The 22,257-nt window shown below is 38.3% G+C and overlaps 1 protein-coding gene across 2 annotated transcripts in view; it reads right to left on the bottom strand.

Moving 5' to 3' along the window:
* Nucleotides 1-22,257, bottom strand: part of ARHGAP23 (Rho GTPase activating protein 23) — a 223,291-nt gene that overhangs the window by 189,305 nt on the left and 11,729 nt on the right. Inside the window, exon 1 of one of the 2 annotated variants that reach the window (XM_058179570.1) lies at nucleotides 13,779-14,042. The exons of the other annotated variant lie outside the window; for it this stretch is intronic. Coding sequence (XP_058035553.1) covers nucleotides 13,779-13,868 — 90 coding nt within the window. The 5' untranslated portion in view covers nucleotides 13,869-14,042. Of the gene's footprint in view, nucleotides 1-13,778; nucleotides 14,043-22,257 lie in introns of those variants that run through there. 2 annotated transcript variants of the gene reach the window in all.

Here is a 22,257-nt window from a genome sequence, read left to right as displayed (position 1 = left end):
CAGGCTAACCCCACATTTTTTATCTTTAAAATATGCTTAATTAGTCCAGTCTAAAACTAAAGTACTAATATCAATGAAATAATGTCTAACGTGTTAATGATACTGGTTGCTGCTTTCTTTTACATGCTGTCAAAAGCAAATATTCCTGTTAACTTACCCTGTCTACATAGATTTTCACCAAAAATTTTCATGTTTTTAAAATTCTTCTTAAGCAGACACACTTTCTTGCTCTTAATTTCATGCCAGAAATATGCCCTGGCAACAACTTTCTGCTATGTCCCCATGAATTTGCCTTCAATTTCCTCCCAGCACATGAATGAGAGCTAAATGGTCTTTACCCACATTAAAGTAATGCTTTCCAATTTAACTTAAGAGCAACTAATGACAGCTACAAGGTATACAAAATTGTTATCCTTTGTCACTCTTCCATTGCAGGAAAAGTTGGATGAGATGTTCACATGCTTATTCACCTTTTCAGGATGAAATAATCTTCTTCAATCTCTAGGATCCTGCCTCTATTCAATTATTTTTCTACAGAGAGAAACACAACCATGCACTAGTAGAGGTTTGTTCAAATATGCACAAGAACATAAATGCTGGGGGGTGGGGGGGTGGAGCACAAGAGTTCCCTTTGTTTCACTCCAACAATCCTGTTCTAGCTATATGCAGACCGTTCCCTGCCACATATCTACTTATATAGTACAACACAGCATATAGATGTTGCCATTTTACATTCTCATAAGATGATGGGTGGGAAGATGATGGGTGGGAAAAAGGATGTTGAGACTCTGGAAAGAGTGCAGAGAAGAGCAACGAAGATGATTAGGGGACTGGAGGCTAAAACATATGAAGAACGGTTGCAGGAACTCGGTATGCCTAGTTTAATAAAAAGAAGGACTAGGGGAGACATGATAGCAGTGTTCCAATATCTCAGGGGCTGCACAAAGAAGAGGAAGTCAAACTATTCTCCAAAGCACCTGAGGGTAGTACAAGAAGCAATGGGTGGAAACTAATCAAGGAGAGAAGCAACCTAGAACTAAGGAGAAATTTCCTGACAGTTAGAACAATTAATCAGTGGAACAACTTGCCTGCAGAAGTTGTAAAGGCTCCAATACTGGAAATTTTTAAGAAAATGTTGGATAGCCATTTGTCTGAAATGGTGTAGGGTTTCCTGCCTGGGCAGGGGGTTGGACTAGAAGACCTCCAAGGTCCCTTCCAACTCTGATGTTGTTTGTTGTTGTTGTTGTTGTTGTTGTTGTTGTTGTTATTATTATTATTATTATTATTATTATTATTATTATTATTATTATTATTAAGTTTCAACAATAATATATCAGATTGCCAACAGTTTTATAGCTGAAAGGCTTAACACTGAAAAATCTTAAGAGTTTAGTGTACAACTAGGAAGAGAATATTAGGTTCGACCCCTTTATTGTCTCTAAACAGAACACAGTAATCTGGGAATCAACATTTGAGAGCCATATAAAGAACCTAAGTAGAGAAATCTTAAATAAAACTATTGCTTATGACTCAGTTCTTTCTTGACTCTAAACATTTTTTCCAATTAAGGCCATGGCAGAATGGGATTGGGATATAGATAGACAATGGGCACAGGAAGGAGTTTAGAGATGACAAAGTTTTGTAAGGAGCCTTTGCCCAGAATAAACAGGTGTCTTTCTTGCCAGCTGTGATGTTCTGAAGGCTATAAAGGCAAAAGAATCAGTCTCTTGCTTTGCCTAACATGTGCTACATGTATTTTACCAGGACACTGCTATTCAGAGGTAATACAGGATAGGTGTGAAAGAGGCAGGAAGACGATTCAGCAATGGATCAGCAACAAAGTTCATTCTGGTATAGATTACGACCCTCTTAAAGATGGATGGAGAGACTTTTTTAGCTGTTGGGCAAGATCCATTGCCAGCAATGTATTTGGTTGATTTAATTCCATCAGCGTGTCATCCTCACCTGCTCTGCAGAGCTACTATTTTTTCATCTTTTTATATAAAGGAACTGAATTACAGATGAATTCAGCAATCAGTACCATCTTCATCACTGTATCATTATATTAAGAAAAAAATCACTTGCTGCATACTCGTTTCTTTAAAAATTAGCAGGCGGTAGAGGAAACAACAATTCTACTATCACTAGGTTTTACCACCTTGGAGGTAGATGACTGCAGTGATCTGAAACAGGATGCAGAGGCAGGATAAGAATCGACAATGGGCAATACTAAATTTCATGCCAGTGTTAACTTTTTGCATCTTGGAAATGGATGAATAGCTCTTTAACTCAGCTGTGGAGAAAGGCCCTAGGCTCTCAATCCCTGTGAGGTTTTTTTCTTTTTTTTTTCAAAACATTAGGAAGCTATCTTTCTAATCTCAGACATGTGCTAAGCATTGCTGACCACAACTGAGAAATCCAGAGTTTGTATTTAAAATGTCGTAACATCTCAACTTTGTTCTATTACATTCTCATTTCCCAACCTAGTACAGTCCAGACAACTATGATCATTACTTCCTCAATTTCTTACGAGTCTGGGAATCATGAGATGGGATACGTAGCCGATCTGGAAAGCACAGCAGGCAAAGCCACTCGCACTAGATCCTTACCTCCTCTACCAAGTGTAAACAAAATCTAAACCATTAAACTGCAGATTTCTGCAGATGTTTTCAAAATCCACTAGATAGCCTTCTTAAAATTAATTATGCTCTATAGAGCAGGCACAGTACAATTCATTATTCATATATATGTTTGGCTTAAGCGCTAATAATAGTAATGAAATAAAAGAATGACCCACTAAAGACAATCTACTTGTTCCAGCTAAGACGCCATTTAGAGACTGCAGAAGCGTGATCTGTGGTGAATCATTACAAAGAGCCAAGAATGTGAGGAAGATATATATCAAGGACCACAATGGAGCTACTGTGCTTGCAAGGCTGCCAATACCCATCCCTCTCCCTCCTCAACAAATCTTTACCCTTTCCCACACAAGCAGCTCCATGAAGGATGCCACTGTTAAAGGTTCTTTCAACCATTTTAGAACAGAACATGCTCAATCATGTCAAACAGAAGGCTAGAAGATTAGGAAGACCTACTGTGTTAGACAATGAGTAGAAATGTTTGAAATGGAAAGTGGCTGAATTCAAGCTTGAATAGAAAGCACATATCCTTATCTCATGACAGATTTTGACTGGGGAGATAGATAACTTCTCTTTAAGGACATCTGGATCAGGTTTCTACACTCTATACTTCAGCATTTTGAATAAGCCAGAATTCACTGGGTCGTTCCAGTACACTGAATATACACTAGCTTTCTCAAATTGTACCCCTTCAAAAAATTTATGACTCCAATTCTCAGTATAGCTTCTAAGGCTATGCTATCTGGGAACTTTAGGAACTGTATTCCCAATACATTAAAAAGACATCTGAGGGGGGCGGGGGGAATGTTACAAGCCAGAGTAAGATTTACCAAAATAGGCAACCCAAAAGAGACGGACCTCATTGGTCTATTGTGCTACGTGAACCAGACTCCATTCTTCTCTCAGTGAAGGAAACTATATCATCATCCTCATCCTCATCCTCATCCTCATCTAAAATGATCCAGGACTGAGTCTTGGGCTAAAACACAGATCCTAGGATTCAACCAAAGCGGAAATGGGCATTCTTAATGGTAACATAAGATATATCATATTTTTCGGAGTATAACACGCTCCGGAGTATAAGATCCACATTTGTTTTTGGGGAGGAAAACAAAAAAAAATCTGTGTCTGCCTACCAGCATCCATCGGTATTCATCTGGCTATAGTCCTTGCAGCAAACAGCCTGGTCAGCTTCAGCACGTTATGGCAGCCTGATTCAGCACAAGCAGCTGAGTGGTGGTTGGATACCACCAATCAGCTGTTCCAGGCTACGGGGATTGCCACAGCCCATTGCTGCCTCCACACATCACATTTTTGACTTCCGCGTGTCATGTTTTCTGCCTCCGTACACTCCATTTTCCATGTGGAGGCTGAAAACATGATGCACGGAGGAGGTGATCAGCAGAATGTGCTGTGGTGATCCCCGCAGCCTGGAACAGTTTAAAATGGAGTGTGCAGAGGCTGAAAACACAATGTGAGGAAGCCAAAAATGGCCAGTGGGTGGGCCAGGCTTTGACAATATTTGCTATATAAGACACACAGACATTTCCACCCACTTTTAGGGTGCATCTTATACTCCGAAAAGTATGGTATTTATTTCTTTATAAATCATACCAATCTGATGGCCTACAAAGTACTATAATAAAAACAGCTGCTAGACTCGTCTTCTACCCCATTCCCACCCATGAAAGCTTTCTGGATGAATTTGGGCCAGTCACTGACAGTGATCCCAAGCTACCTCAGAGGATTGTTGTTATGGGGGAAAGTAGGAAGAAGGAACACTATGAATTCACTAAACTTTGAAAGAAAAATGGGATATAAATCTAATAAGGAAATGAACCAGAGACGTCTGAAATAGCAGAAAACCTAGGAGTCCTTGAGAATTGCTCAGGCAGACTTGGTTTGTTCCAGATGGCAGTGGCTTTTTTTAGCTCATCATCTCCTTTCTACACCTAAGGCAGACAAGCTTATAGAGAAGTTCTATTTTACTTAGTGTTAAAGCTCTTATCTTCTTTTCAGTAGCTTTCAGTCTTCCTGCTGTTCTCAATTATTCATGCAATAAGAAATATCGCTATCATTAAATTTAAAACTCAGTTGAATACTGTACTTTGCCATATTTTGCCACACAGAATGCCAGAATATGTAGCTTTGTACTTTGAAAAGCTTTGTACAGCAAATATCTTGAAATTAGTTGAAAATCATGATACAATATTTTTCATTGATCTATAGATTTCATTTTAGCTTCATATCTAAGGATTTATTAATATAAAATTACAGAACAATAGATTTGGATCCTGAAATTGCATACATCATGTATTCAAGGTACTGTAAACTCTCTAAAAATTGAGTTTATAAACTAAAACTAGAAAACTTAAAATTAAAAGTGTCTGAGAATCTTTAGGAACTTGCTGGTCTTCAAGCGTGATAGATCAATAAGCAAACTACAAACTGGGTATTGACCTGCACCAAAAACTGGTTCTGGGATTGAATTCTATAACAAATTGATTCACTAATACATAATACAGGTGGGGAACCTGAGGCTTTCTAGTTACTACTAATCTCTAGTTTTAAATAGTTCCAGCCAGCATGGCCAATAGCAAAGAATACTAAGAGGTTAGAATTCAACAACATATGGGTAGCCAAAACTTCACATTTTTAGCTCTAAGGCATTTTGAAAGAGCACAATCATATTCAGAGCGTACAATTCAGTGCTGATTCTGTAAGTTCTCAGCATTCAGCACCTTCACTAGTTCCTAAACACACAGTTTATATGCAAAAGGTGTATGACTACACACTTTTCTGGTATTTCAAGTTCAACAGTTGGGGGGGAGGAGAGACAGAGAGGGAGGGAGGGAGGGAGGGAGGGAGAGAGAGAGAGAGAGAGAGAGAGAGAGAAGTAGCAGTCTAGCTAGGAAATTCCAGCATCTGCCAAACAACATCCATAAATATGCCATCAACTATAAGGTACAGTTTAACGGAAAGTCATCAGTATGGACCAAAAAATAAGATGTGCAGACTTTAAAAGTCCATTAAATATCCTTCATATGATCTTTTTTTAACCAATTCAAGTAAGAATGTGCTCTTTTTTAATTAAGGAAAATGTAGGCTGATTCTATTGTTTTAGACTAGAATGCACATAATAGCTATATATCTTTGGTAGCGAAAATGTGATCCATTGAACAGCATGCAGAATTATACTTAGCAGCAAGGTGCTTATGCATCTCTTTATACTCATAGAGTATATAAAGAAAATTTTAAGAGGTTTTGAAGATACATGGATTACTTTATCCCACAGACCATCCATATGTCAAAAGAAAAATTAATGCTTAAGCCTCATAATATCAAACCAGCATGGACTTGGAATAAGCACACATTTATGACCAGAGTTTGCAAGAATTTGTTGTTTTTGTTGTTAGTTGCGAAGTCATGTCTGACCCATCGTGACCCCATGGACAATGTTCCTCCAGGCCTTCCTGTTCTCTACCATCCTCTGGAGTCCATTTAAGCTCACCCCTACTGCTTCAGTGACTCCATCCAGCCACCTCGTTTTCTGTCGTCCCATTCTTCTTTTTGCCCTCAATCTTTCCCAGCATTAGGCTCTTCTCCAGTGAGTCCTTCCTTCTCATTAGGTGGCCAAAGTATTTAGAATAGAATAGAATAGAATTTTATTGGCCAAGTGTGATTGGACACACAAGGAATTTGTCTTGGTGCATATGCTCTCAGTGTACATAAAAGAAAAGATACGTTCATCAAGGTACTCAGATGAAAATTTCAGTTTCATCTTCAGAATCTGGCCTTCTAAGAAGCAGTCAGGGTTGATCTCCTCTAGGACTGATTTGTTTGTTCACCTTGCAATCCATGGGACTCTCAGGAGTCTTCTCCAGAACCATAGTTCAAAGGCCTCAATTCTTTGGCACTATTGCAAGAATAGCATCCAGATAAGAAAACTTGGCAACTGATGGCTCCATGAGCCCTTTTAGAAAAGAAATGAATAATCTGGATCTGTTCAGAGCAAAGATGGTGCAATTAAGGCACCACCTTGTTGCATCCATAAAATCCATTTAATATGGATTTTAACTATATTTAATTTTTGCTGTAAATCTATTTACCTACTATGAGGATACTTATAAGATGGTGTTGCTCATAAAAATACGTGAAGTTTAATCATAACTTGCAGCCATCATTTCACTTATTTGACTCCACACATTATTTGACTCTTGTAATAAGTAAATATAAGAAGATGTAATCATATGTGAGGAAGACTTTTAAGTGATGATCAAAGAAATGTTGCTTAGGGGACAATCAGATAAGGAAGGTCATAGGCTGCAGCTGAATAATGGGTGCAGCTGCATAACGAGAAAGGGATGCAGAAGGGATCCTCCCCCGCTTCTTAGATCATAAAAGAGATGGTAGGAGTTTTGTACTTTCAGACATGCAATATTCTGTTAATGTAGCCTTACAATAGAGTGAAATTAGCTCATCTGGTCATGTTTCCTGTCTGGTCTAACTGGGAAGGCTGACAGGACATGATGGAGCTGGTCTTTGAATGTACTACCATGATGGAATGTTAAACTACTGACATATTTATTAGAATAGAATAGAATAGAATAGAATAGAATAGAATAGAATAGAATAGAATAGAATAGAATAGAATAGAATAGAATAGAATAGAATAGAATAGAATTTATTGGCCAAGTGTGATTGGACACACAAGGAATTTGTCTTGGTGCATATGCTCTCAGTGTACATAAAAGAAAAGATACATTCATCAAGGTACAACATTTACAACACAATTGATGGTCAATATATCAATATAAATCATAAGGATTGCCAGCAACAAGTTATAGTCATACAGTCATAAGTGGAAAGAGATTGGTGATGGGAACTATGAAACAATTAATAGTGCAGATTCAGTAAATAGTCTGACAGTGTTGATGGAATTATTTGTTTAGCAGAGTGATGGCCTTCGGGAAAAAACTGTTCTTGTGTCTAGTTGTTCTGTCAGAATGCAAAACTGATTGCAGAAATGAACAAATTGATTTATTATATTTATAGCCATTATTACCTGGGGTTTTGTATCAGCATGTGTTTAAGTGGAGTCTCTTCATTTATCCCCACAATAATCCCCACAATAATAGTCCTGTGAGATTGTTGGAGTGAGAGAAAATAATTAACTTCAAAATTTTGTAATTGAACTGAAATTCAAGTGGGAAATTGAACTTGAGCTTTCACAGCTGATATTCAAACACTTTAACCAGGATACTTAACCACTACATTTGTTCTGTTTCAGGAGGCTAGCACACTAGTCATTGGCCACCAAAGAGAAAACAAAATATCTTCATTTTCCTCTTGGTTTCACTTTATGTGGCAGACTGCCTGACTGTGTAAGGATAGAGTGCTCTTTTAAACCATAAATAGCTCTAGACAAAAAGAAAAATAATTAAAGAACTATGATGCATATAACATGAGATAATTGGCTAGAGTTTCTTAAGAAACCATGTGGGTTTAGAAGCACACACACACATCTTCTGTATCCACCCATTAAGATGGAGGTTGCAAAGATGGAAACTAATGCAACAAAGGACACGTGCCATTTCAGCATGCTATTTTTCCATCCCCAAGTCTTGGCATTGTCTTAACAAGTCACAAGGGACTTGTCCAGAGAACACTTTTTTTTTTAATTTATCTGAAGACACAAAAATTATCCTAGAACATGAAGCAACCAGTGCAATCAAGAACAATATGAACCCTGACACAAAGAAAAAGAGATGCAAAAATTAATCAAATACCGCTGCATCCTTTCTAGAATCTTTCTTTTCACTCCTCAGAAATGGTGTTTCGGAACAGCCAAACCTAGTTCACATAAGCAATGTTGAAAATGCCATGTGTTCCTAGGGAAATAAGGAACTCCTTGTTCTGTAACCCAGATAAATGCAAAAATTACTTCATTTTCTCCTCCTTTGGTTCACTGGCCTTTTTTTCTGTTTTGTGTGTTTTCTCTTAGTATTTGTGTTCCTTTCCTAAAACCACCGCATTTATGTTCCACACCTTAACGCCATTCAGTGCTAGCAATCTGAGCACTGCACTAGCAGGAAAATACACTTTCGTAGCACAATGGAAATGCTTAATCGTCATTAGCAGAAGATGGAAGGTCCAACTAGGCGAGGTTAAATTAGATGAGGAGTGGAAAAGATGTGGAAGAACTTTTGCCATTAGGGAAATCATTGCCTCCAGCTCCAGCTGTGCAGGAACTGGGTGTAACAAGTCAATAAATAGAAAGTGACATTGTATATGCGTAGATATGTCTCTCCTACAGGCCACCTGCACAGTCACAGAAAAATGTAACTTCAACCAGAAGTGACACCTCCTCTAACTTCTGATGACTATACCCATGCCTGCTAAAATTAAGGGATTCAACTCCCAAAAAATTATGCTAGTTAATTTATCTCAAGAACACTGGTCTTCCTGGAAGATTGAGGAAGCTCATTCTTAAATGAGATATGAATTCCTAAACCGAATGATAACTTTCTGGGATGTTCATACTTAATTTATCTGGAACAACTGCCAGAACAACATTGGGTGTGCCTTTGTCTTGGTAGGATTCCCACATGGTCAGCCATAATGTAGTGTTAAATTACTGCTAGGAGATTAGTAGTGGTTTCAACCCTTTAGGGCAAGAGAGCAGCAAACGAGACAGTGCAGATGGCTCTGAGTAAAACCTTCAGAGTCAGAAGCAATTGTGGCACAACCTTTCTCCAAAAGCCATGTTCCTCCAACCCCTCCATTTCCTGCAGTACAAGGAAGTATGAGGCACCCATTCTGATTTCTTTCTAGCCTTAAAGTCCTTTTGAGCCATGTTCAACACCTTGTGTCTTTAGGGACACATCTGTTTTTTTCTAACAACAATATAGAAATGGTTTGTCTCTGCCTTTTCTTCTGGGTTTTTTTTTTCTTTATTTTGCTTTGCTTTGCTTTGTTTTTGTCAACTTTTCAATGCTCTCCCATCCAAATCCTAGCCAGGTCCAATCCTGTTTATCCTTTTTTTAAATAATCTACGTAGGAGGAATGGCAGCAACTTCAAATCTGCTAAAAACATAGATACAATTAAAAATCATCTAGTTTTATAATTCACATGGGAATCATTAACTGGCTTTAAAAATTCATAAAGCCATAATATGTTCTACTTGGCTTGGAGTAGCCAAATTATAGTTTATGAACTATAATTTATGGCTTGTGTATCCAGACAATTGTAGCTTATTCAATCCAACTTTGTCTTATTTGAGAAACCATGACAATACAAACCATAGTTGTTTGGACCATATGCTCATTCTTGTTATATTTGAAAATAATAGAACTGTTAAGCCTGGGCTATACATATATGGATGACTATTACATGACAATAAAGACTTTTTTGCCAGCTTTCACCATCTTCTGATCAGATCTAAATTTAATAATCCTAAAATATAAAATAAGTGATTAGGACATGCTTTTTCTCCAAAGACACCTTAGACATTCAAGTTACAATAGAACTAAGTTATCTGGGAATATATATCAATCAGGCCTGAGGCTTGAACTGAAATATGTATAAAAGGCAAACAGCATAGGGCTACAAAATGTGGACTAAGCCATAATAGTTGTGGCAAACACCACACATCTGGGGGTAAGCTAACCTTCCAATACTACATGGATATCAAAGGAATTGTTCCCTATTCTTCTACACTTCCTGCTTCCATTATTCTTGTATTTAATTAACAGTCTTCAATTGCTCCGGAAACTCATATTTTGGCCTGGGATCCAAACTATCAGCCTAACTGGTAAAGGCATATTCAAGGCAAACTACTACCACCAGAAAAGTTTCTTGCAAGCCACCACCTACTACAGTTCGACTAATGGGCATATCAGGAGAAAGACCTCAGACAGCAATCTTAGCAGACAAGCAGATTTATGAAGAAAAGGTCAATCCAAATTACATTTGTGCTTCATCCATAGAAGGCTTTTAAGGTTAAAGACCTACAAAGCTTGCTCCCTTTAAGCAAACTCTTTTAGAACAATATATGAATATTTAAGAACTGATGTATAGGACGGTATATGTAAGTGCTTCATTTAGTTATTTTTGCATCTGTCCAGCCAGCACAGCTCAGGTGTTAGAATCATGCTTGAGTGGCAAGCATTTAAAATTCAGAAATAGGGTGCGTGAACAGGAATGAAATTCGGCTGGAAAGAACAAGATGAAAGGTTCCATCACATTATTTTAAGCCACAGCTATCCAGCCTTTTTTTTTTTTTTAAATGCAAGCTGAACCGGATAGCTTGGGACAAGCAGGCAGGAACTTCTGTACACTGCGAAGCTGATAAGCAGGGAAGCCTGGAGCCTGTGAGAGAGACCAAGCTAAGCTGACAAACAGAAGAAAAGACAAAGACAAAAAAGGCATGTGCTATTTTCTAACTGAGAAGTTGAGTATGAAGAAAGGATATTCGGTGTAAATACTAAAGTGGAGACAGGTAAATCCTGGAATAAACTTTTTTTTTTAAAAAAAGAAGGCCTATCTTGAAGTCCCATATCCTGAACTGAAGGCTCTGATCTTCTATATTCTGGAGAAGTCAGGGATAGATCTTCAGGGCCAACACAGAAATCAATTCCATGTACAATATATGAAGAAGAACCCATGCTCCCTTATATGATCCAAGAGCTTGACAAAAGTAAGTGCCATTATTAATTTATAGCCTAAATTAAGCTATGAATACATATGCCATTAAGGAATATTTTCAAGAAAGTTCAGTTCAAGAGGTTTTGATTGCAACAAGATAGAGAGGAGGGATGAGGGATTAGCCAGCAATATACAGGCAAAAGAGAAGCAGGCATTCAACCCCATCTCAACAAACAAGCAAGTAGACAATCTTAGGGCAAAAGGACACTGCCTTTTCAAACGCGAGGAGAGTGATTTTTCCAGCAGCAAAGGTGATGATTAAGCTTTGTGTTTATTCTGCTATACAGGCTAAAAAGGTTCCAAAATAACTTGTTCAATAGGATCAACTGGTTTGGAGAAAATTAACATTCAAGTTACATTTACATTTACATTGAAGTTTTACATTTCAATGGGTCCAGAAACAACTTCACTGTCTCACTTCTGAAAAGTCAAAACAAGTCATGGTTTGTAAGAACCTGGATTGATGTGACAGTTGTTCACGCAGCACTCATAAAAGATATTTACTAATATTCAAAATCTAAAAAATTAAATTTGGATGAAATCTCGTTAAATCACATCAGTTTGGGCTTTTCACATCAGTTTTAATGTTTGTTTTGTTGTTGTTGCATGTAACATAAAATTATATTAGAGCATTTATGCTTTATATGTATACTGATACCATGCATATGTTTCACAGAATCTATTTTTTCCTGCTACATTTTTCTTCCCCTTCTCATGCAAAAAATATGCTTCATTCTAAGTATGAATCAGACCACCAAGCAAGGACATGCATACAGTACTGGAAAATAATTTGTGGGTTTGAATGTGAGCCTACCATATCTGCATCAAGTCTTAGCCTCAGAATCCTTTACCACAGTCAGGATCGTGAAGCAGTTTTTGCTTAGGAAATCAAGAATAGAATAGAAGAATATTTCCTTGGATCAGCCATCCTATACCCTATACCAAGATGGCAGCAAAATCTCCAGCATCTATAAAGGCTAAATGAATGGGAAAAGATGAGAACAAGATTGAAACAAGCATTCTTCCACTTCATATAGCAATGAAACATAGCTGGGAATTATGGAAACTGTGGAGCTACAAGATTGCTCTAAATCAAATGCTATGTTGTATTTTCTCCTTAGAATCTGTGGCCAACATGAGGTGAATATTTTACATCTTCAAACAGCTCCTGTTTAATGCCAAAAACAGAATTTCAAGTTATGGTGATACCAGAATTGTCTCCAAAACAAGAACATAGCATCAAGGTCAGAAATCTTCCATAACTAGTACTACCAAAAAAAAAATATGGATGCCAAGAAACACATAAAGTACTTCAGCTTACTGTTCACTCCTAACATAATGTTTACATCACACAGATTTACAGTGCAACGTTTCACTCCAAATAAGGCAGGTAAAATTATATACTTGGACCATCTCGATATGACTGTTGAATCAACTTCAGTCCATCAGTAGGACAATATTCATAAGATTACTCAAGCTCAAGTCACTTCTGTAGTAGCAATTTACAGGACTTTCAAGAGTTCAACTACCCTTATGCCAAGAAAGAGGAGATGTGGACAAATGTTACTTCACATCAGATACTTCACTTCAGTGAGTGGTGGGTGAAGAAGACTATGAAGGTGCTCTTAAATGCTAGTGAGGAAATGACCCTAGTGAAGTTTGCTCACTTGGTCAAGTTTGTTCACTTTGCTCAAGTGAAATTCTTATATTCTTAGATTATAAAAGTAACATCATATAAAAATATTATAAAAATAGCATTTATTGCATTCTGCTGCAATATTCCCTCACTTCTAAAAGTTAGCCTCCACAATTTGTCCCCATAATCTCAACAGTGTCCATTCCAGATTCAAAGAATCCTAGGACCTCTCTGTAATTCCACCATTACAAGCAAGCTCTCTACCTTCCCAGTTGCATCACCAGCTTGTGCCATCTCAAAAACACATTATCTGCCTTGAGCAATTGATTCAAGTTTCCGTCCTCGGTCAACCCTCTCATCCCATTCGACCTTCCAGGTTGCCCAATAGCATCTTCACTCAACTTCCCATCTGCCATTCTTAAACCTTAACAGGCAGTCCTCCCCCTTCTTATTCTTAGGTCCTTGGGCACCATCCCTCTCATCAGCACTAGGAGTGCGTAGCTGTCCTGGCACAGCCTGCACAGAGGAATTCCCTGCAACCAATGAATGTACTCTCCCGCCATTCGGCCAGCATCCCCTCTACTCCAAGGGAAATTCCCAGTTCATGCCGCCTAACTTTCTTTGCCCCCCTCCCCTCCCCTCCCCGGCCCGTTCGCCCGTCCTTAATCAGTCTCCCGGTTTCCTTCTGGCCTGGATAGCCTCTTTTTCCACGCACAGCAGTTTAATTTAACTATTCGCCTCCCCCAAGCCCATCCACTCCCCCCCCCCACACCCTTGCGCTCCGAAACCAACGCACCCGCGGGCCGCTTTCCCCATCCCGGCTCCGGCTGTCCTCGGGGCTCTTTGGTGGCGGGATCCCAACCAGACAAAAGGCGACTCCATTCATCGGGCGCGGCACTGGCCCCGACGGGGCGGACAACCGGCCAAGTTGGCCGAGAAGGAAGCGAGAGCTGGCGGGACGGAACGCGGGACGGCCGTTGGGGCAATAGAAGCCACAGCCAGGCTCGGCAGAGCTCCGCTCGGTTGGGCCAGGCTGTACCGACAGCTCCGCCTCTTCCAAGGCGGGCGGCGGTGTCGAGGGGAAGGCGAAGAGAGGAGGGAAGAGAAGGCCTGGCCGCCCACTAAGCCGCTCACAGAGAGCGAGAGGAGGAGCCGTTGGAGCGCATAACAGCAAGCGGGCTGCCCCAGATCCGGCAGCAGAGAATGGCCCGGGCGCCAGCATGAGACAAGAAAACCGGAGGAGGGCAGGGAGAAAAAAGAAAGGAAGGGCGATCCTGAGCTGGGAAATCATCGCGGGGGGGGTGGGGGGGAAGCAAGTTAGCAGCGCCTAGGCAGTGACACTCTTCACAGTCCAGGTTAACTGTCCGGGGCCTTCCGATATGTTTATACTACTATAACCCCCATCCACTAGAGCGCCTTTGCTCCCTATGGGAATTGGACCTATCACGGCCCAGGCTGGAAAAGCTATTGAGTAAACTAGGCGGAATTATAAACTTTCAGATTTCCGAGGAATTTTGAGACAGGATTGTCGAGGAATGCTACCCAGTGATACCGTCTCTGGTGGGCGGTACTAATTGTAAAGATACCTGTCAAGGGAAAATAAATGGAGAATTTCACACAGTTACATGATGTACGTGTCTTTTAAGTCTTTGAGTGTGGTGTGTTTTTTTTAAAAGCCACACCTGCATGTGAAACCTATAATACAGATAATACTGCTGTATCATAAATACTTGAGAATCTTCTCAATACAAAAGCTGAACCCCACGTGTGTTAACAGTTTTCTCAAACTGAGTTTTAAAGCAAGCCTGTGAATGCAGCCCCACTCCAAGGCAGACTGCAGAGGAACAGACCAGGAGCAGCTGGGGGGGGAGGGGGGTAGCATTGGGGGTGGGGTTTATGTGTGTATGTGAAAGGAGAATGGTAGCAAGCTGTCACAGCCAGGCACAGGGATAATGGCACTTTCAGGCAGGACAGATGCAGCCTGGTACAAGCAGAGGGATGAGCCAGCATGTGCTCTATAGACTGAATGAGTTCCATCAGAAGGATGAGATCACAGAACAGAGTGTAGAGTTGCAGCCCCAGGAAAAAAAATGGGGGGGGGGTTGTACAAATAGAGGGAATGACATGTGACAGCAAACACAAGAACAGAAAGGCAGGGAGGATATCTGGCTTAGGTGTTTTTCCCAGTGAAAACACCAATCTTCAAATGAAGGCAGATGTAGAGAATACTTTATATTCCATTTCAAACAATCTTCAGAATATCTCAAGCTTCCATAGAAGCATACTTTTGGCCAGCTAGCCCACATTCCCCAGCTGCCCTCCAGGTGTGGGGATGATGTATAACACAAAGCATCTGGAGAACAGTGTTAGGGAACATTGGTTTGATATGAAAATTTCTTTGTATTAAATCTGATGTAAGCAATTTAAAAGATGTTCTGGAGATAGAAGTGATTAATTCCTTTCAGAGTTTTATTCCATGGTTGTCACATTTTCAGTTTTGGTGCCATCTTGCCCAATTGTTACGAGAACATGGCATGTGACCCAAAATCTGAAGTTATAGAGGGCAAAAGGATTGAACAGTGATCTGTTCTATAAAGCCTAGAAGAGAAAACAGTAAATACTTTTTAAAATCTCTTTTGAATCTCATCATGTTGAGCTGTCTGATCATTCTGACAAGTCTCAGTATCTTAACTCCTGGTTCTTCAAAATAATATGAATTATCTTCTAAATATCTTCTATGAATCTTCTAAACTCCCATCCTACCCCTGCCCTCCCCTTCTTTAACTGGATCATAGCAGTTGGTTTCTATTGATTTACGTTTGTGTGTGTATGTATGTGTGTGTGTATGTAAGTACACAGAGACACACAAATAAACAGATATGGATATATATTTTATGTTGTAAATCACCCAGAGTTATCCTGTAGTAAGATGGGCGGCCAATAAATTTTGTAAATAAATTAATATACCCATCTTAATCTCATTTCAAGATTGGCTATGGAATGTAGACAGTTTGTCTTGATGAATGAATTGTATTGGAAATTTGACAGAGGAAGTGTGTGAATTCCTTCAAGGATCTTATGGATCCCTTAGCATCAAAATATTATCAATCTTGATATTTTTTTAATTGCCTGTGGAACTCAAAATTGGCTGTTTGAGATAAAACAAAATACAGAGGATGAAACAAGGTAGCTAGAATTCTGAGCATCAGTGCTCATAAAGATATTGTTAAATACCTCATTTATTTATATTCACTGACATAGGAGTTCTCTATATTTCTGTTTCAGTGTTAGAAATCAGTGGGGAAAAAGCATTCACAGAGTAAGAAACATATTCATAACTGGGAGTAGCATAACCTTTTATTTGTGCTTCTGAATGAGAAAGGCAGATGTTGTGCCTGCAAGGGCTACCTTTTCCTTAATCCTAAATATGAGGTCTGAGGTGGTAACCTGGGAACTTGGGGGGGGGCATGAATTGAAGACAGCTGCCCACTAATTTCCTTGCAGCAGCCAAGAATGTTTATGCAAACACCATTCTCTGCATTTTTTTTCTTAAATTTACAATCTTTTAAAAAAGAACCCAGATGTCTTAATCTCAGTGCATCCTGCCAGCAAGATTAGAATAATACAGATCTACCATACCAGGTCTTTTAACAATACAGACCCATGAGCCACAGATTTGCTGTTTCTCAGTGTCCCAAAAGCCTTAAAACTGCACTTTGAGAACACCCTGTATATGGAGAGTTTATAGCCAATCTAAATAGCTATGAAAATGCTAAGTGGCACAAACAGCATTTGCTGCCTTTCTTGAGAAAAAATAGCTATTACCAGAAGCACAATTTTTTTAAAGTTTAGAATCGTGTTTAGAATCAGACCTTCCAAAACGTGCTTTACTAGATTCCTTTTCTCTGTTTTAGCATTTAGAGTCAGGTTACCATTGTTCAGCTATAAGAAAAAGATATTTATTTATTTTTATTTATTTATTTTGTCAAACACAACAATATATATTAGTATATGCATGAAATAACCACACAAATTGAATACAACCAAAGGGAACACTAGGACAGGAACGGTAGGCACGCTGGTGCTCTTACGCATGCCCTTATTCTGAAGCGTGCAGAAACATTTTGCTGTGCCAATTCTCTGCAGTCCCCATGTGCTAGAGGAGTCTCACAAGAAGTCCATGGACTGAAAATTAAGTCTCGACTAAGATAAATATTATGGAACTCAATTTCATAGCTGACCATTTCACTATCACATGTATTTCTAGACTAGTTTGCTTCATCAATGCATACCTGTCACTTAATTTAGATTCCACAATGGCAAATTGGTGTCTAATTTCGAATTACTTGATTGTAGGAGCTTTCATTTGGAAGGGAACTTACGCCCTCTAGTGGCTTTCTGGTACAGGACACCCCACATGGAAAGCAAACACAGGTTGTCCTCTACTTACGACCACAACTCTATTGGACCAGGATTTCTATTGCTAAACAAGGTGGTTGTTAAATTAGTCGTGCCCAATTTTGCTATTGTTGTTTAGTGAATCATAGCAGTTGTTAGGTGAATCTTCAATCTTCAAGCAAATCTGACTTCCCCCATTGACTTTGCTTATCAGAAGCTGACTGGGAAGATTGCAAATGGCAATCACATGATTGCAGCTATTGTAAATACATGTTGATTGCCAAGCACCCAAATTTTGATCACATGACCCTAGGGATGCTGTGACGGCTGTAAGTGCAGGAACTGATTCTAAGTCACTTTTTTTCATTGCCACTGTAACATCGAACAGTCATTAAACAAATGGCTGTTGGGAACTATCTGTATCCTCTTGCAGAGAAGAAAGAGAGGGAGGGATTTCAGGCAGCACTTTCTTAAATCTTTGGTTGATCAAGCTAATGCAATTTTAAGAATATAATTGGCACTTTTTTTTTCAAGTGATACTTCATGCATTCCAAAAATTCTAAGACAGCATGGTCCCTTTACAGTAAACAGGATTAGCAAGTAGTGTGTTTTTGATAGCAACGTGACAGGTTTAATTTCCAATGCATTTATTATACTTTTGCAGAGGGAACAGATGTCTGATCCCTGTGTTTTAGCCAACTGAGCTTAGGAAAGCAAAGCTCCAATTTGATGGAGCCCTAACCAAGTTATATAAATATGGGGAGAGTGCCTGTCTTTCTGGATGCTTAGATTGCATTGACTTCAGTTGCAGTTTAACATTAGACATCATTTTATTTTCTCAAATTCCAATCTGTATTGTCAGTGCACAACGTATGTACAATTCTGGCAGGGGCAGTATGGAAATCAAACTGTCAACAGCCTGGGTCATAAAGCAAAGCAATTGCACAAGGATGTCAAGTTTTAAAGATAACCAGGGGCTTAAGAAGGAGAAAGAAAAAACTTGGCAATCAAATCTTTTTTGATATCCCCTTTTTTATATCTGGTAAAGCAAATTTAAAAAATAAAAGTAAAAGATAGTTGTGTCACATTTAAAAATTAATGGCCAGCTTATTTCTACTTGGAAACCGCTTCTGAACTTTGTGCTTGAGGTGGGAAAAAATGATACTTTGATTTTTGGGTTTTACCAATTAAATAGATTTGTTGTCCTAGAAATGAATAGCTTATACTATTATGTAAAAGTAAAAAGTTGAGGTTTGATGTTAATGCCTTATTCTACTGCACCAAGGAGAATGCCATTTTTCCCTTTGCCTTCCACCACTTTTTCCTTTCCTAACTTCCCTACTATTTACTTTTGTATTTTCTTTGTATGCTATATTATAAACTAATAAAAATAGTTAAAACAAAAAAAATTAATGGCCAGCCTCCACGTGTGAACATATAATATATCCTTTGCAAAGCAGTAACAGTCTACTGCAACATTTGCAAATAGAATTAATTTATTGCTATACTCCCCAAGGGAAAGAATATTCAAGACAGAAAAACAATTTTTCACAGATAAACCATCAGGCAAAAAAGGGGGTTATTGTAAAGAGATCAATTTCATACATTCCCAATTTAAAAACTGTTGAAAAGTGGCTGTGTGAAACATAGAACTGAAGAATTTTGTAAAAGAAAATGCTCTACAGTTTAATCATCCAAAGACTATATCATGAGACTCTAGTTACCACCCCACACTTCCCTATCTTTGAAGAACATTCACAAAGTATTATATATTCCCAAAACTGAGACCCAGTTTGATATACCGGTTAAGTTGCTGGCTTAGAAACCAGAAGACTGTGGGTTCTAATTCTGCCTTAGGCATATAAAACTGGCTGGTTGACTTTGGGCCAATCACTCTCTTGCAGCCCAATTTATCTCACAAGTTCCTTGTGTGGGGAAAGTAGGAGAAAGGAATATTGTCATGAATATGCCTTGAATTATATGTGAAAAATAAGGTGGATGATAATCTTTAAAAATGTCTTGGTCCAAGAAATTCAGAGAGGCTTTTTAAAATGTTATTTTGATAAAAACTAGTGTCAGTAGATTACTCTGATGACATCCAAACAAAGCAGTTTTAAAAATTATTTATGTATTAAGAAATAAAATTCAACCTTAACAGACTAAATTGTTACTATAATACCTAAATTCCCTTTGAAGTTCCCTGTTATATCACTGAAAAATACAAGACTGGTAAACTGACATTTAAATTCTTCAGTATTACTCCTTCATAGAAGCAGGTTCAGGAAATCAGGAATATTATATAAGATGTATCATCTTTCCTTTCAGAGAAGTATCTGGAGATTTCAGTAATATATGTATGGAGAACAGTGCTGAAGACTGGACATAAATAATATATACTGTTCAAAATTCCTAAATAAATTCAAGAATTCTTGTAGTTAGTTCAAAAGTCTGTCTTATAATGTTCTCAGTCTCTACAGATCAGGCAAAACTACCTCCATAAACAGAACATGACAAAATCAGCTCGTTTATTTGTTACTTGTAAGATCGAGTAAACAATCAATTGGATTGCACAGCAAAAGTTTCAACTGTGTTTCTCAAAACTTTTCTGAAAGTGACCACGGTAGCTGTAACAATGAACTGTATAGTTTTTTTACCTATTAGGGAAAACTTTTTAAAAAATGAAAACAAGTATTTTATTTCAAATTAGTTGCTCTTTTTTTGCATTTTAATTACATGTTTTGCTCTCAACTAAAGGTTTTGTATTCAGTTTAGATTTCCTTTTAAATAAGGCTTTAACTAGTAATAAAATTTTGTTTTCAATCTAAATGTTTTATTAAACATTTAAAAATGGAAGCTATGTCCTCCCCCCACCCACCTCTTAAACGTCTACATTGATGGCTATCATATCAGAGGCCAGTGAATTCCATAATTACAGAAAGCAGGATAGTGAGGGAAATGGTTGAAGATATTTTCATTTTTAAAATCGATGTAGAAAAGATCAGATTCCAAGTAACAGTGCCAGAAAAATCCAAACAGTTTTTCGGTATCTTTCTCTTTAAATAAAAATCATTTAATTTTCATAGAATGTTTTTTCAGACAGGAGACAATTTCTCCAGATCTAGCCTAGGTCCTAGATATGTTCATTATGAGCAAAGAAACTAAAGAATACACTGAATCTTAGAATTAAGTCAAAGGATACACTCGACCTTAAATTCTCGTCTTCATATCTTTTTCTAAAATGATTGTGATCGTTGTAAGAGGGCTAGAAAAATTGAGGCCTGGGAAAAAATTATCCTGAACAGAGGCATCTATAAGGAGATATGATGTCTATAATGAGTTCACAATATCTGATGTAAGGACATAACTTGCAGCATTTACATGATAACGTCATAACGCTTTTACTCTTTTTCAGTCTTCATTGATGCCTAACTGTTTAAGAGACTGGAGATCTATAACTTACAAGTATGTATGATTTACAAAACACACACACACACACACACATAGATGTAAACATTCATACTGTACTTAGCATTTTTATTTACTTTCTTTAAGCAAAACAAAACTAAACTTACAACAGGGCAGTTGAAAGATGCAGGGTTACCGTAGATTCTTTCTTCATCTAATTTCAATACAACACATCATCATCATCAAGGCCAGGTAAAGTCCACAATGAAATCTAATATAGTAATCTGAAGAATGTCTTTTAAATTGTGACTAGTTTGGAATGAACATACACTCACTTCCCAAACAATTGAATAAATAGTAATTGGGAAAGGAGAGGAAATATTAGGGCAAATTTTCAGGATAGAGCAACCATCCTACCCTACCATTTTCCTGGACGGGCTTGGGCCTATCCATAATTTTTTCCTGCCTGCTAGAAATACAAAGATATCACAAATATCTTGCAAATATGCCTTCGCAGGTAGTAGACACTCACAGTACTGGCAGAAACAGTGTCAAACGGAGGAGTGTAAGGAAAGCCATTACTCTTTTTATCAGGTCAAAAACATTGGGACAGATGGTATTAGTATCTCCCTTTTCTCAGATGTGGAGGGAAAGGTAATCAGGCTGGGAAACATCACCGCAACCTCTGATATTTAAATCTTCCTACAAATCATGTCTGATCCTTCTTGACTGAGCTCTAAATACATCATCAGAAAATGAGAGTGGATCAGCAGCTCCATTTACCCGACAGGGTAGCTCCCCCACCAGTTTCAACAAGGGAAGCAAAGATGGTCATTCATGAGCACTGATTATTTATTGAATTTATACCCTGCCTTTCAGCTAAAAGCGGCAGCTCTTAAGAAAAGCTTCTAGTTATAAATAGTGAAAACATATCTAGTTGTTTAAAAAGACAATTTAAAACATACTCCCCAGGCAGATGTCACGCGACCATTGATAGCACAACTCAACAATAATAACAGCTAAAAAGTCAATATCTGCCTAAAGAATTGTATGTTCGTTTGCCAGCCATACTGTAATCATATGTTTTTCAAACTATAACAGGAGGAAGATAATCTGACATTCCTGGGCCCTTAATTAGAGAACTTAGAGTCTGCTAAATGTCCAAAAACATGATCCGAAGCCCAAGGCTACACTATCCCTGTGTTTTACATGCATCTGAGCCGAGAACAGAGAAGAGACAACTAAGAAATAAAATGATGTTCCAGAAGAATCAGCACACACCTAATGTTTTGGAAATGCACATATGCATTTATAGGAAATGCACCTATGCTGGGAGAATCTGACGCAATCTGGAACTCACAGCTAAATCCAGCCTTGATAAGAATAATTTTGAAAGGATTAGTGAGAGCTGAGGGTCAGATCTGTAGCAATCTTTGCTAAACAAGAGAAAGGAGGACTTAGCTTGACAGCAG

This window comes from Ahaetulla prasina, chromosome 4 (genome assembly GCF_028640845.1).
Source record: "Ahaetulla prasina isolate Xishuangbanna chromosome 4, ASM2864084v1, whole genome shotgun sequence".
NCBI classification, from domain to species: domain Eukaryota; kingdom Metazoa; phylum Chordata; class Lepidosauria; order Squamata; family Colubridae; genus Ahaetulla; species Ahaetulla prasina.
This window is presented reverse-complemented; position numbering and strand designations above follow the sequence as displayed.